This window comes from Ascidia mentula, chromosome 7, assembly GCF_947561715.1.
Source record: "Ascidia mentula chromosome 7, kaAscMent1.1, whole genome shotgun sequence".
NCBI lineage: Eukaryota > Metazoa > Chordata > Ascidiacea > Phlebobranchia > Ascidiidae > Ascidia > Ascidia mentula.
Window position 1 is genome coordinate 1,443,919 of NC_138572.1, and position 12,345 is coordinate 1,456,263.

A 12,345-nucleotide genomic window follows, 5' to 3' on the forward strand; every position below is an offset into this window, starting at 1 on the left:
AATCATGCGATTGCATGAAACATTACTGCGTTGTAAGTGCTTTACAACTTTACATAAGAAACCTAAAGCCAAGATGCTGGACATGTCAAAAAAATGAAATTTTAGTATGAAATTCTGTTCAATCAGCACACTTAAAACACAGTAAATTACTGTGTGTGTACCGGTTGCAAACCAACATACTTTTGTTAGTTGGAACAGTCCACAATTGTACAGCAACATTTTGCAACAGGTTCACCTACATAGCTGTTGAATAAGTTAATTGTCCAGAAAGTATGTGTCATTGCGACTTACGATAAACGATGCACGATCGGTTGGGTGGGCACTGGTAAAAAAGTCCGTATCCAGACCGTGGCCAACCAGGGGTGAACGTTGTCACCAGTAAAACCACAATTGATATGCATGAAATTACCGTCCCAGCAATATGATGCTCTTCCATTTCGACTGATTGATGGAAAGTTCCTTTTTATTTACCTAGTCGTAAAAACTAGTTTTGCAGAAAAAGGTTATTCAAGACTTCGTACCTTATTTTCAAGTACTGCAATTGTAATAATTACATCCTCAAACAAATTTTATCAATCGGTTTTAAAATCACTGACCACACCATAACCATTGCCTGCTACTACATAGCTTAGTATCAAATAAGCGATGAGAACAACACATTTAAATTTTTAACCATGGTCCTATCATGACAATGTAGTTGATGCGTTTATTTTAGATTTTTTGTTAAGTCATGACACGATCTTGTATTATGTTTGCTGTTTATTTAGTCGCGTTTCTGCGAGTCTTCAACACACGATGTTGTAAATTTTGTGTGATAATTAGGTCGTGGTTTAGTTGTATTAAAGTTATTCGTCTCGTATGAATCTTTTTGCACTAGTTTCTTGTCAACCATTTCTTCGCTTTAACAGCACGTAATTGAAAAGAAAAGACATTGCCCAATGAAGGTGTTTATTTTTAAACATCTCAACACTTTGAATATGTTGAACATAACATGCATATATCGAAGCAGTATCGGTAGAACAAATTTTCAAACAAGTACAACATTCTTCACTTTTGCTGACATCCACCAAAAAGAACTAACGATGTAGTTCAGAACGATATCACGTTGGCTATAACGTTAGGAAGTCGTATTAATGATCACCGCAAGCCATATTCATTGACTGCATGCGAAAACGAAAAAAATTAGCAAAGCGATGACGTTTAGTGTTGTTATACATTGTCAGAGTAGACTAAAATTATAGTGAGCTGCAGACAGGGCCACTATTTCGACCTAATAGGTCTCATCATTGCAGCCATGGTGCGACTTACATTGATCTAGTCAACTGAATAGCCGGCAAGTCACACCATACTTTCACTGATGAGACCTATTAGGTCGAAATAGTGGCCCTGTCTGCAGCTCACTATATTTTTATTCTATAGTCTGACAATGTGTAACAACTATAAAAACATTTTTTGGTCTATTGCTTATATGCACTGAAGTTAATTGCGAAATTATGATTCTACTGCATGACCGCGAAATAAAAGAAAACACTGTATGTAGCGAGTTATGTACAAGTGTGCAAAACCAATGCCCCTACATGTATATATTTACACACTTAAGCTTCGTAGAAAACGTTTTAAACATTTGTAGATCCTGGCTCTTCAGCTTTTGGAGATTCCGCATCCGTTTTGGGTGGTTCTTCTTCTGTTTTAGGTGGTGGTTGAGCGGTGTGACCTGCTGCACTGATGTTGACCGACCCACCTATTATTCCCAGTATGGCACCAATCCACGCTAGCCAGTAGCTGTATCCGTCAAGAAATAGATAGACAAAATACCCGAACGTGATGAAGCCCGAGAAAATAGCAGCTGCAATAAAGGCTGACACACCTAAGAATAAAATAAAAACCCGACTCAGTTATAAGTTCGGCAAAAAATAATGGCTCTTAACGTAAATTACTGTCACTACCTAGACACATATAGCAATAACCGTTTTCAAAAATAAGTAAACTGTCGCCGGATGCATTTCTATTGGCGAAAATATTAACCTTGACGTTGTTTAAAGAAGGTCTTTTTGAGCACATACGATGTACGAAAAAAAGGCAAATCTTAAGTGTGAATTCACTGATCAAACAGGGCAACCTTTTTCATGTACGTGAGTATCGTTAAATAAAGTGCAGTCCGCTTTTTTGTAGCTTATTCTAAAGCAACAAACTTTGTTGTACCTCGAAAAGCATGCAGTTTATATTTTGTGGCTATTTTCGATAAGTTTAAGGAATTATACAAAAAAATGAAATACATCTTCGCCACGCCAAATATGAATGTTTCCACCAAACTCGGTAACATTATTTCACCAGCTATGCAGAGAGCTAACCTCCTCCAATGAACAAACCCCCTGACGTTCTGAGATGTTTCGGGTTTCCTCTGCATCCCATGAATGCAAGCACTATCCCAGGAATCATCAGAACCAAAGCAACACACATGAACACAAGCGGTATAATGAAAATGAAGCTCCCATCTGGATCTAAAGGCATAAAATTAACTCACCGTTACTTCGAGTACAGGTAAGATTTTTGATTATTCAAAGTTTTTGAATAGTTTACGTTTAATCGAAATAGTACACGAACAATTATTGTTTGTAGGCCAAAACAAAATGTTTGTTTAGAAAATGCACAAAAAAGTCAACAATTGTACAACAACATTTTGCACACCTAATTAGCTGTGAACAAGTTGTCCAGAAAGTATGTGTTTTTAAATTGATTAAATTGTATCGATCGGTTGCTGTTCTGTAAAAATCACTGCGACTTACTAAAAACGGTGCACGGTTTGTTGGGTTGGCACTGGTAAAAAAGTCCGAATCGGGACCGTAACCAACCAGGGGTGAATGTGGAAACCAGTAAAAACACAATTGATATGCATGAAATTACCGTCCCAGCAACATGGTGCTTTTCCATTTCGACTGATTGATGGAAAGTTCTTTTTTATTTACCTTATCGTAAAAAAAATTTTCTGCATAAAAAGCAATTATAGATTTTACGCTTTATTTTAAAGTACTGTACATCCTCAACACAATTCAAACGGGCTTAAAACTCACTGACCACACCAATGCCTGCTACTACATAGCTTAGTATCAAATGAGCGATGAGAATGACACAATCAAATTTTTCACCAATGTCCTATCATATATGTCATTTGTATTGACATTGTGGTTGATGCGTTTATTTTAGATTAAAGTCATGACACGATCTTGTATTGCGTGTGCTGTGTATTTGGCAACCATCAGTATGCTGCAATTATTTAGTGCCCATACATCAATATTTCTTCATGTATTTTCTTTCGTTCCTTAGTTCAGACTTTGGTTTTGGGCTATTTGTGCAGGAAATAAGCGCTTCAAAAAATCATAAAGTAGAATAAAATAGCCTTTGTGTATGTGAGTTTAAGTTGGTTTGATATAAGTATTTAAGATTTTCACTCGGCCTGAAATTTTCTGTGTCGCCTGCAGACAGTCTTGGGTTATTTATATAATATGCGCAACCTAACAAAGGTGCTTGTCACTACGACAACATAACAAATGCAATGCATTCTGTGGGCGGTTCCTGTCTTTCTGACCACTCCCCCAAAACTCCCCTTATTTGGTTTCAGCAATCAATCACTCATAAACGATACTATAAAGTTCGCAAATAAACTTCGTGACTTAACAAACAACCGTAGAGCAATGACAAACGTTTCTGCGACCGACGTCATAATGCAAGGGCGGACGCTTCACGTATAATAGGATTTGTTTTTGTATTACGTCATAATGAAATGTTGTCACATGATGTGTGTTGCAACAAAGAGATAGATCACATGAATTTAATTCAATTATCTCAAATAAGAACTTGAACGCATGAGAACAAAAACACACAAATCATAATGATATTGGGCACAGCTAAAAACACCTTCAAAACCATAACGGGAGGCGCTTATGTTTAAGGTGATATCACCATTTGCAGTAAGTCGCACTGCAAGTGCACAAAACACACAGTTGTATGCGAGGCAATAACACTTTTAAACTATAGGTAGAAGAACAAACAATGTAAGAAATGTAAGCGGATATTAATCAGAATTGCTCTTCTGGCACTTAGTTTCTAACGTGTTTATTGGAAACCAACGTTTCGTCTGCCATCCGGCGAGACTTCTTCAGGGTTAAAAAATAGCAGTAAGCGGATATGACCATATGGACTATATTGAGTGTGTAATATGGAATGGCAATATATAAGTGAACGAAATCAATTTTTTTGACAAATAATCCTTGAAGGTTATTTTCTAAAACTATTTGTTATTTTTGTGTTTCAAGTGATATAGAACAATATTACTTAGATAGGATTATTGTTTTGTTTTTGGATTATTATAGACTTTATAGACTAAACAAACAAACACTGGTAAAAACTATCAAGCAACAAAGTTAGTGAAATTTTGCAAACAGTGAATATTTTACAGTTCTATGACAATTGCACAAAGTTATGAAATACTTTACAAACAATAAAAAAATTGCAAGAACGCTGTTATTTTTTGGAAAATTATACTGCATTTCCATATGAAGACACAAACAAAACTGCATTTGAAAAGTGAACATAGAAGTATTCAGTGCATGACAACTCACTTACTATTTGTGCTATCAAAATTATAACAAGTTTTTTGTTCGTTTTATTGTACATTATTTGTCTTTTTCGTTGGACACTTGGGTCAATGACTTCTGACCACCAGGCTTAAATGGCTGTAAAACAAAGGTAGTTGTTAAACTGAATATAACATTGTCAAATTTTTTATTGTCCAAGGCATGTTATAATATGATTAGTACACCAAAATGTAATGTAACTTGGGTACAATTTTAATGAAACTTCCATTGCCGGTCTAATTTCTAAAAACTAGCTTTGTGAACATTAAAATAAGTACGCTTAAAGAAAAAATTGATAAAAAACATTTTACATACCCTGGTAGCTACCAAATGTTGATGACCTACACATGCTCAATCCGGCTGTGACAAAAGTAACAATGATACCAACACAACATAATCCGAAACTGTAGCCAATGGATTTTTCAACTTGAATTTTTGAATAAAAAACAATGAACAAAGCTGTTCCAATGGAAGAAAACAGTGCTGCAAATATGTTAAGAATAATGGCCAATTTGTGTAAATGTTTGACATTTTGACGACCACTGTACAAAAATAAATTTGTACAAAACAAGTGCTGTACTTAAAATAAGTGAATTCACTCAAGTGAAAATTTTATTTGTTATGGGTGAATAAAAGAACTTGAATGCAAGCTGCTGTCAGATGGCCACTGTTTTGAATTATAGGTGCAGCTCAATGTGACTCTTTTAGATGATCTAATTCTGACCAGTAAAATTCTCGGCAAGTTAATTTGGTAAATCTTTTATACAAACCTGCCAAGATTAGTACAATTGCAGACCTCTTGACTGTGGAAGCATTTTTCCGAGCTACTCCAAACACATACATACAAGTTGCTATGATAACCATTGCAGCGGATATTGCTTGACATGAAAGTGTGGCTTTTAAATAAGAAGAGCTTTCTGAATAAAAACAGTCAAGTAAAATCTTGTATTAAAGATTAATGATACTTAATACCTATATGTGTGGTGCAAAATCCAAGAGCACATTCCTGGTACAGACCAGCGTGAAAATCAAGATAGCCCAAGTAATACCAGCATGGTGAAAACAGTGCAGTCACAGTTAGCCCCAAGGATAAAAAAACCCCAATTGTAATTAACAACCAACTAACATCCATTGTTCAGTTGACTTACAAAATTCTGTAGACAAAACGTATTATACAAAGTGCAGTTGCTTCGAAAGAACACAAACAACTTTCACACTGAATTTACTTGGAAGGAAGTGATGAGGCACGCTTTAACCGAAAACTAAAACGCATCGTGCCAATTTCCGCACGTGATTTCATGCCAAAGGCACATGATTTCCTGGAGGACTTACAACAGTTTTTTACAGAGTTATAATTAGATTTAAGATCCAAAAAATCGTCACACCAGGAACGGGAAAGATTTAGCATACGTTGGAAACAACAGGTTAAATTTAAATACCGCATATCCGTATTTCTGTTAAAACAGTTTCGCCCGCGGGGAATGCCCGTCCTCTGGTCATAAAGAAACTCGGTGATGCATTGGGGTCAATTTTAGGGTTGAATGAGCAGGGAGTCGCGTGCTGTTGCCGGGTCGATTTTCAGCGTGTTTGGTGTAGCTTTAGTGCATTTTTTGCCCTCCTTAGTCAGTCAGTCATTTGGTGCCTGGTGCTGTAAAAAAGTTAGTTGAAAAAGCATCAAAATGTTCATAGCCCAAAATTGAATCACAGAAGTAGATCTTAATTTGTAATTTTATGTTAGGCCCACCTCTTGTCTACGCATTCAGGTCAAAATTAGTTGCAGGATAGTTGCTTAAAGTGCCCCTGGTCGGACATTATTTTAGCTCATCCAATTTGCAGCTTATATTGGTCCCAACCCTTTTCTACGCGTTGGCAAAAAAATTGTCACAGGAAAGTTGCTTTGGTTGCCCCCTGGGACTGTTTTTGCTATCCTATAGGACAAAAGATCCTCCTGGAGGCTCCTCAGATCCTTGCTGTGTTTTGGCGGATGCAGCTGCAATCAATTTTTTTTCTCTTTAATTAGTTCCAGTAGATCTTTATGGGTCACCGATCACAGGAATAGTTGTTGGTAAAAATGCAAATCACTCAGTATGGGTATTAATGCTGTAGGCCTTTATAATATATAATATCACCGTCTGCAGTAGAATCGCAGCAAGTCGCATTGAGGATGCACAAAACACACAGTTGTGTACGAGGAAATTACACTATAAACTATACATAGATAAACACACAATGTAAAAAATGTAAGCGGATATGCGCATATGTACTATGGAGTGTGTAATATGGAATGGCAATTTATAAGTGCACGAAATATTTGTTTTTAGTTAGATATGATTTTTCGTTTTTGGAAACAGCATTATACCCTAAACAAACAAACACTGGTAAAAACCATCAAACAACAAAATTAGTGAAGCTTTGCAAACAGTGAATATTTTACAGTTCTATGACAATTGCACAAAGTTATGAAATACTTCACAAACAATAAAAAAATTGCAAGAACGCTGTTATTTTTTCTGAAAATTAAGCTGCATTTCCATATGTACACACAAACTAAACTGCATTTGAAAAGCGAACATAGAAGTATTCAATACATTACAACTCACTTAATATTTGTGCTATTAAAATGATAACATTTTACAAGAATTATAACAAGGTTTTTGTTCGTTTTGTAGTACATCATTTGTTTTTTTTCATTGAACAGTTGGAAACTTGGGTCAATCACTTCTAGCCACCAGGCTTAAATGGCTGTGAAACAAAGGCTTTTATTAAACTGAATATAACATTGTCAATTTTTTCTTGACCAAGGAATGTTATAATGTGATTAGTACACCAAAATGTAATGCAACTTGGGTACAATTCTAATAAAACTTCCATTGCCGGTGTAATTTCTAAAAACAAGCTTTGTGAACATTAACCTTAATTGGCTTCAATAAAAAAATTGATAAAAAAACATCTGACATACCCTGGTAGCCACCAAATGTTGATGACCATCGCCTACACATGCTCAATCCGGCTGTGACAAAAGTAACAATGATCCCACCACAACATAACCCAAAACTGTAGCCAATGGATTTTTCAACTTGAATTTTTGAATAAAAAACAATGAACCAAGCTGTTCCAGCGGAAGAAAACAGTGCTGCAAATATGTTAAGAATAATGCCCAATTTGTGTAAATGTTTGACATTTTGACGGCCATTGTACAAAAATTAATTTGTACAAAACAAGTGCTCTACTTAACATAAGTGAATTCACTCAAGTGAAAATTTTATTTGTTATGGGTGAATAAAAGAACTGTAATGCAAGCTGCAGCCAGATGGCCACTGTTTTGAATTACCAGTGCAGCTCAGTGTGACTCTTTTAGATCATCTAATTCTGACCAGCCAAATTCTCAGCAAGTTAATTTGGTAAATCTTTTATACAAACCTGCCGAGATTAATACATTTGCAGACCCCTTGACTGTGAAAGCATTTTTCCGAACTACTCCAAATACATACATACAAGTTGCTATGATAACCATTGCAGCAGATATTGCTTGACATGAAAGTGTGGCTTTTACATAAGGAGAGCTTCCTGAAAGAAAACAGTCAAGTAAAATCATGTATTAAAGTTTAATGATACTTTATACCTATATGTGTGGTACAAAGTCCAAGAGCACATTCCTGGTACAAGCCAGCGTGAAAATCAAGATAGTCCAAGTAATACCAGCATGGTGAAAACAGTGCAGTCTCGGTCAACCCCAAGGATAAAATAAAACCGCTTCCAATTAACAACGAAGCAACATCCATCGTCCAGTTGACTTACAAAATTCTGTAGACAAAACGTTTTATGCGAAGTGCAGTTGCTTTGAAAAAACACAAACAACTTTCACACTGAATTTACTTGGAAGGAAGTAGGGAGGCACGCTTCAACCCAAAACTAAAAACGCATGGTGCCAATTTCCGCACGTGATTTGATGTCAAAGGCACATGATTTCTTACAACGGTTTTTTACGGAATTATAATTAAATTCAAGGCCCGAAAAATCGTCACACCAACAGCGGGAAAGATTTACCACAGGTTAGAAACAACAGGTTCAATTTAAAAGGTGCGAGATTATTTTGATCTTTAACCCCACCTAATGTTATGTGTAAGAATAGTAAATTGATTTAAGATTGACACTATAGGGCGCTGTTTTGCAAATATATCTTGCGGTAACTTGGAGCTAAACTGGATTCGTTTGCGCCACCCAAGTTGTTACATTTTTAGTCCGACCTTTTTCATGTAATACGCAACAGTGCTTTATGCGCATACGGACCTGTTCGAGAATGACTATCTGAACCAGCTTTCTATTCTGCTCTTATCATATGGTTACAATGACAGCAGAATTTATGTCCTAATTTAACATATTTCAAAGCGTTTTTTCATTGATAATTGTTAATTAAGGCAGATATTCTAACCCCCTCACAGACGGGCAATCGGGATTTCCCCGTTGCATGCGTGGCTACTTTAACTTACGTTTTTATGTACTAAGAGCATATTGTCGTTTGCGGTATTTACTTGAAGACGGTGAATTTCGACACTTTAGGATGTGTGTAGCATTGCCGAAGCACGTGGTGAACGAAACAAGGGTTTCGTTTGAGTAAGTTCTTTCGCTTGTTTTTAAAATACCTCTGTGCAATGCCTTGCTATTTCAGCTGCCGTCCGTGAGGTTCGTTTGAGTATCTACCGTTGATTAATGTGCCGAAGCACACACTTTGAAAACCCTGTTACAGCACAATATATATATAATCAAAAGGCACTTGCCATATTCCGCTTAGCAACTTAGTGATGGCTCTTGTGTTTAAATTTGAACGTCCACAGGAAACGAAAACATTGTTCTAATTCCAATACATCACGTTATAATTCCTTATGTTTATTCAATAAAGAGAATTATCCACAAGATAAAATTTAAGTGTTTTGCATTGGCGTCACGCTGTTGCCGTAGCGTATAGTCCATAAAGAATCAAAATGCGGTTGGATAATTTGCGCGTGGTGCTTGTGACGTCGGTATTGGCTCCTATTTTCGATTGTTTCGTGACAATGCATGGGGCGGAAATGATATTTGTGATGTCATTTTGCCTCTTGTTGCGCGTACTTGTATTGTGATTTTTTTGTGTGGAAAATTTGTGCTGTTTGTCGTATTGTTTTCTATTACCTTGTGTCGTAGAGGGACAGAAATTTGAGCGTCATTTAAACGAAGTTATGGGAAGACTATATTTGAAGTTTAGCAGCCATGCTTTCAAATAAAAAACTATTGGCGCGACCAACGCATACTACTTCGTTCAGTCATTCTATGATGAAAACAGCTGTGTTTGCTTTGGGTTTTTTAATAAAAACACACTAATTTTGTTCTTGAAATTCGCAGAAAGGAAATCGTAATGGAAAGAAAACATGTCGTCAGTTTTTTGCTGGGCAGTCTCACAATCGTATGTGTTTTAATTTCCCTATTCTCCCCTGCTTGGTTGTTGAATGATTCGATCCAAACAGGTCTTGTTATTGTCTGTGAAGATGGGAATTGTACCAATATCAAAGGTATAATAATATTGGCAAGCTGCAGACAGGGTGTACACGCACTGTTTCGACCTGTGAGGTCTCATCAGTACAGCTCTTGCAGTGGCACTGTGCTAGCAGGCACACTAGATTCCACTTTGTGGTACCTGTCCGGTCAACGTACCCAACAGATCGACGTTGACCGGACAGGTACCACAAAGTGGAATCTAGTGTGCCTGCTAGTGTAAAAGCTAGCACAGTGCCACTGCAACAGCTGCACTGATGAGACCTCACAGGTCGAAACAGTGCATGTTCACATCCTGTCTGCAGCTTGCCAATATCAAAGGTATGTATTAACTTTATGTTTAATTTTCTGATCGTTTAAAACCACATTTGCTCTTGGTCGAATCGCTTTTTTATGTCAAACGTTATTTGCAGTGTATCCTTGGAAAGCGGTGCTTGCCCTTGTGTTCTTATGTATTTCTTTGCTGGGTAGCATGGCTGGATTTGCTTTATGGATCATAGCGATGGTTAAAACCTTCAACGAAACGAAAGTGTATTTGCTAGTATCGACTATCGTCCACTTCGTTACAGGTGAAGTTCTGGTTTATTTTATTGTTATTTTAAATCACCCTTAAACCAGTGGTTTGTGAAGTTTTTCGTATGCGACGCCTTTGGATGTTTCGCTACGTTGTTCCAGTATAGGCTGACTTTTACTTTGTTATTTCCTTGCATTTTTCCAATAAATTTATTGATATGTTGATACGCGACTCCCTTGGAAACTTAAAGCGAGCATATTTTAATTATCATTTTGGGGCTTTTTTGTCGAAGTCAACGTTAAAAGCAAATCATTATACGTTTCAGCGTTCCTGTGTATTGTGGCGGGTGGAATATTCCTGTCACCGCAGGATATAAGGATGGGAATCACATTTGGTTACAGTTTCGCTTTCGCCTGGCTCGCTGCTTTGTTTTCAATGCTTTGCGGCTTGTGGAATACGAAAGTTGCCGAAGGGAGAAACTGCTGCGATACATGGCTGCGTAAGTTATTACTAAAAAGCTGATATTTACTTTCATAGATTATTTTTACTAGATTAGGTTTACAGGCTTCGCAGCCCAGGCATTGCAGTCTTAACTGGACCTCATCGGGAGCTTGATTTTTCAAATCTCGCTCCGATTTGTCAGGAAAAAGAGGCCGACGATCCAGCTAGGCTGCAATGCCTGGAATGCGAAGCCTGTAAACTTAATGATCGCGATACGATAGCTGTGATCGCCAAGTAAGGACCTACGCAGTTGGGCGATCATGCTCTTGCATTAAACATTACTGCGTTCTTTTTACTGGAACGTTAACTTGCTTTTTTTGCGAAGTGGACTTTCCAAGTGATTAGTTTAATAACTACAAAAGGACTTTTTCGGATGCAATTTCCAAATTTTGTTTTATAATTTATAAATTGCTTCTTGTTGACCTTGTTGTTTTTTTCATTGAAGCTTGCTGAGATTTCACATCGGACTGGAGAAATTTGGGTTGAAGATCTTTGACATTATAGCCTTTGTCGCATATGTAAAATGTCAATAAACTACATGATTCAAATTACTCTTATGGTTCGCTTTAAAATTTAGACCATATAAACGTTAGGTTTTTTCAATTTTAATTCGCAACCCGGAAAAAATATTAACACCAGTGTTGCGTTAATGGGTATTTCCCCTTAGCACAAGCGTTGTAAATAGAGACGCAACTATTTTGATGTTCGTAATATCTAAAAATTTTTGCCTTCAGTTGTTTTGCTTTGAGAAGCAAACAGAGTTATTGTCAAAGTAATATTAAGTCAGTCTTGGTTACTTGTTCCATTGTAAACTTCTAATATTAGTGAATGTATGACACACGTTTCCTATTTGTGCAGAGACAGAGTATCTTTCAATATAATTTCTGTGAGCTTTAGACAGATGACCAATGTTTCTACCTATAAGGTTAATTTCGTGCTGTCTTGTGGCATATACGTTTTTATTAAATTTGTACTACATAGACCTTGCTTTTAGTTAACTTACATGGATGCTTGGTAGTCAGAAAAACTTGACTCAAATTGCAAAAAAATCGAATTTTTGAATACAATTTTATTTGGGTTATAAAAGACATCAAATCTAAAACAAATTATTTATGGTTAAACATTCGCATCAATATTAATTCCTTGCAGTTTTTGTGTCTAAGAAAA

At 36.5% G+C, this 12,345-nt stretch overlaps 3 protein-coding genes across 5 annotated transcripts; 1 reads left to right on the forward strand and 2 right to left on the reverse strand.

The window, feature by feature from the left end:
* Positions 1 to 871: 871 nt before the first annotated feature.
* Positions 872 to 11,727, forward strand: LOC145908193 (uncharacterized). 3 transcript variants are annotated; one of them, XM_082995410.1, is made up of 7 exons: positions 872 to 2,045; positions 2,080 to 2,128; positions 2,335 to 2,541; positions 10,014 to 10,180; positions 10,577 to 10,732; positions 11,003 to 11,176; positions 11,624 to 11,727. In XM_082995410.1, the coding sequence occupies exons 3-7, from the start codon at positions 2,360 to 2,362 to the stop codon at positions 11,629 to 11,631; spliced, it is 687 nt and encodes a 228-aa protein (XP_082851536.1). In that variant the 5' UTR covers positions 872 to 2,045; positions 2,080 to 2,128; positions 2,335 to 2,359; the 3' UTR covers positions 11,632 to 11,727. The 3 variants fall into 3 exon arrangements, with proteins under 3 accessions (XP_082851536.1, XP_082851535.1, XP_082851534.1); XM_082995409.1 differs by having other exon boundaries at positions 872 to 2,132; XM_082995408.1 differs by having other exon boundaries at positions 872 to 2,128.
* On the reverse strand, positions 3,780 to 6,210 carry LOC145908195 (uncharacterized). Its single transcript, XM_082995413.1, has 5 exons — positions 6,074 to 6,210; positions 5,607 to 5,788; positions 5,405 to 5,551; positions 4,950 to 5,117; positions 3,780 to 4,733 (listed from the first exon to the last, which is right to left on the reverse strand). Exons 2-5 carry the CDS (start codon positions 5,764 to 5,766, stop codon positions 4,726 to 4,728), a joined length of 483 nt encoding a protein of 160 aa, XP_082851539.1. The 5' UTR covers positions 5,767 to 5,788; positions 6,074 to 6,210; the 3' UTR covers positions 3,780 to 4,725.
* LOC145908194 (uncharacterized) lies at positions 6,152 to 8,473 on the reverse strand. Its single transcript, XM_082995411.1, has 5 exons — positions 8,257 to 8,473; positions 8,055 to 8,201; positions 7,594 to 7,767; positions 6,379 to 7,376; positions 6,152 to 6,282 (listed from the first exon to the last, which is right to left on the reverse strand). The coding sequence occupies exons 1-4, from the start codon at positions 8,414 to 8,416 to the stop codon at positions 7,369 to 7,371; spliced, it is 489 nt and encodes a 162-aa protein (XP_082851537.1). The 5' UTR covers positions 8,417 to 8,473; the 3' UTR covers positions 6,152 to 6,282; positions 6,379 to 7,368.
* Positions 11,728 to 12,345: the final 618 nt, after the last annotated feature.

Coding starts and splice junctions, on each gene's coding strand:
- LOC145908193 (XM_082995409.1), top strand. CDS start 2,360: ATGAACAAACCCCCTGACGTTCTGAGATGTTTCGGGTTTCCTCTGCAT. Junction 10,181..10,576: donor GAATTGTACCAATATCAAAG/GTATAATAATAT, acceptor CGTTATTTGCAG/TGTATCCTTGGAAAGCGGTG. Junction 10,733..11,002: donor TATCGTCCACTTCGTTACAG/GTGAAGTTCTGG, acceptor TATACGTTTCAG/CGTTCCTGTGTATTGTGGCG.
- LOC145908195 (XM_082995413.1), bottom strand. CDS start 5,766: ATGGATGTTAGTTGGTTGTTAATTACAATTGGGGTTTTTTTATCCTTG. Junction 5,552..5,606: donor ATTTTGCACCACACATATAG/GTATTAAGTATC, acceptor GTTTTTATTCAG/AAAGCTCTTCTTATTTAAAA. Junction 5,118..5,404: donor AATTGTACTAATCTTGGCAG/GTTTGTATAAAA, acceptor ACATATTTGCAG/CACTGTTTTCTTCCATTGGA.
- LOC145908194 (XM_082995411.1), bottom strand. CDS start 8,416: ATGGATGTTGCTTCGTTGTTAATTGGAAGCGGTTTTATTTTATCCTTG. Junction 8,202..8,256: donor ACTTTGTACCACACATATAG/GTATAAAGTATC, acceptor GTTTTCTTTCAG/GAAGCTCTCCTTATGTAAAA. Junction 7,768..8,054: donor AAATGTATTAATCTCGGCAG/GTTTGTATAAAA, acceptor ACATATTTGCAG/CACTGTTTTCTTCCGCTGGA.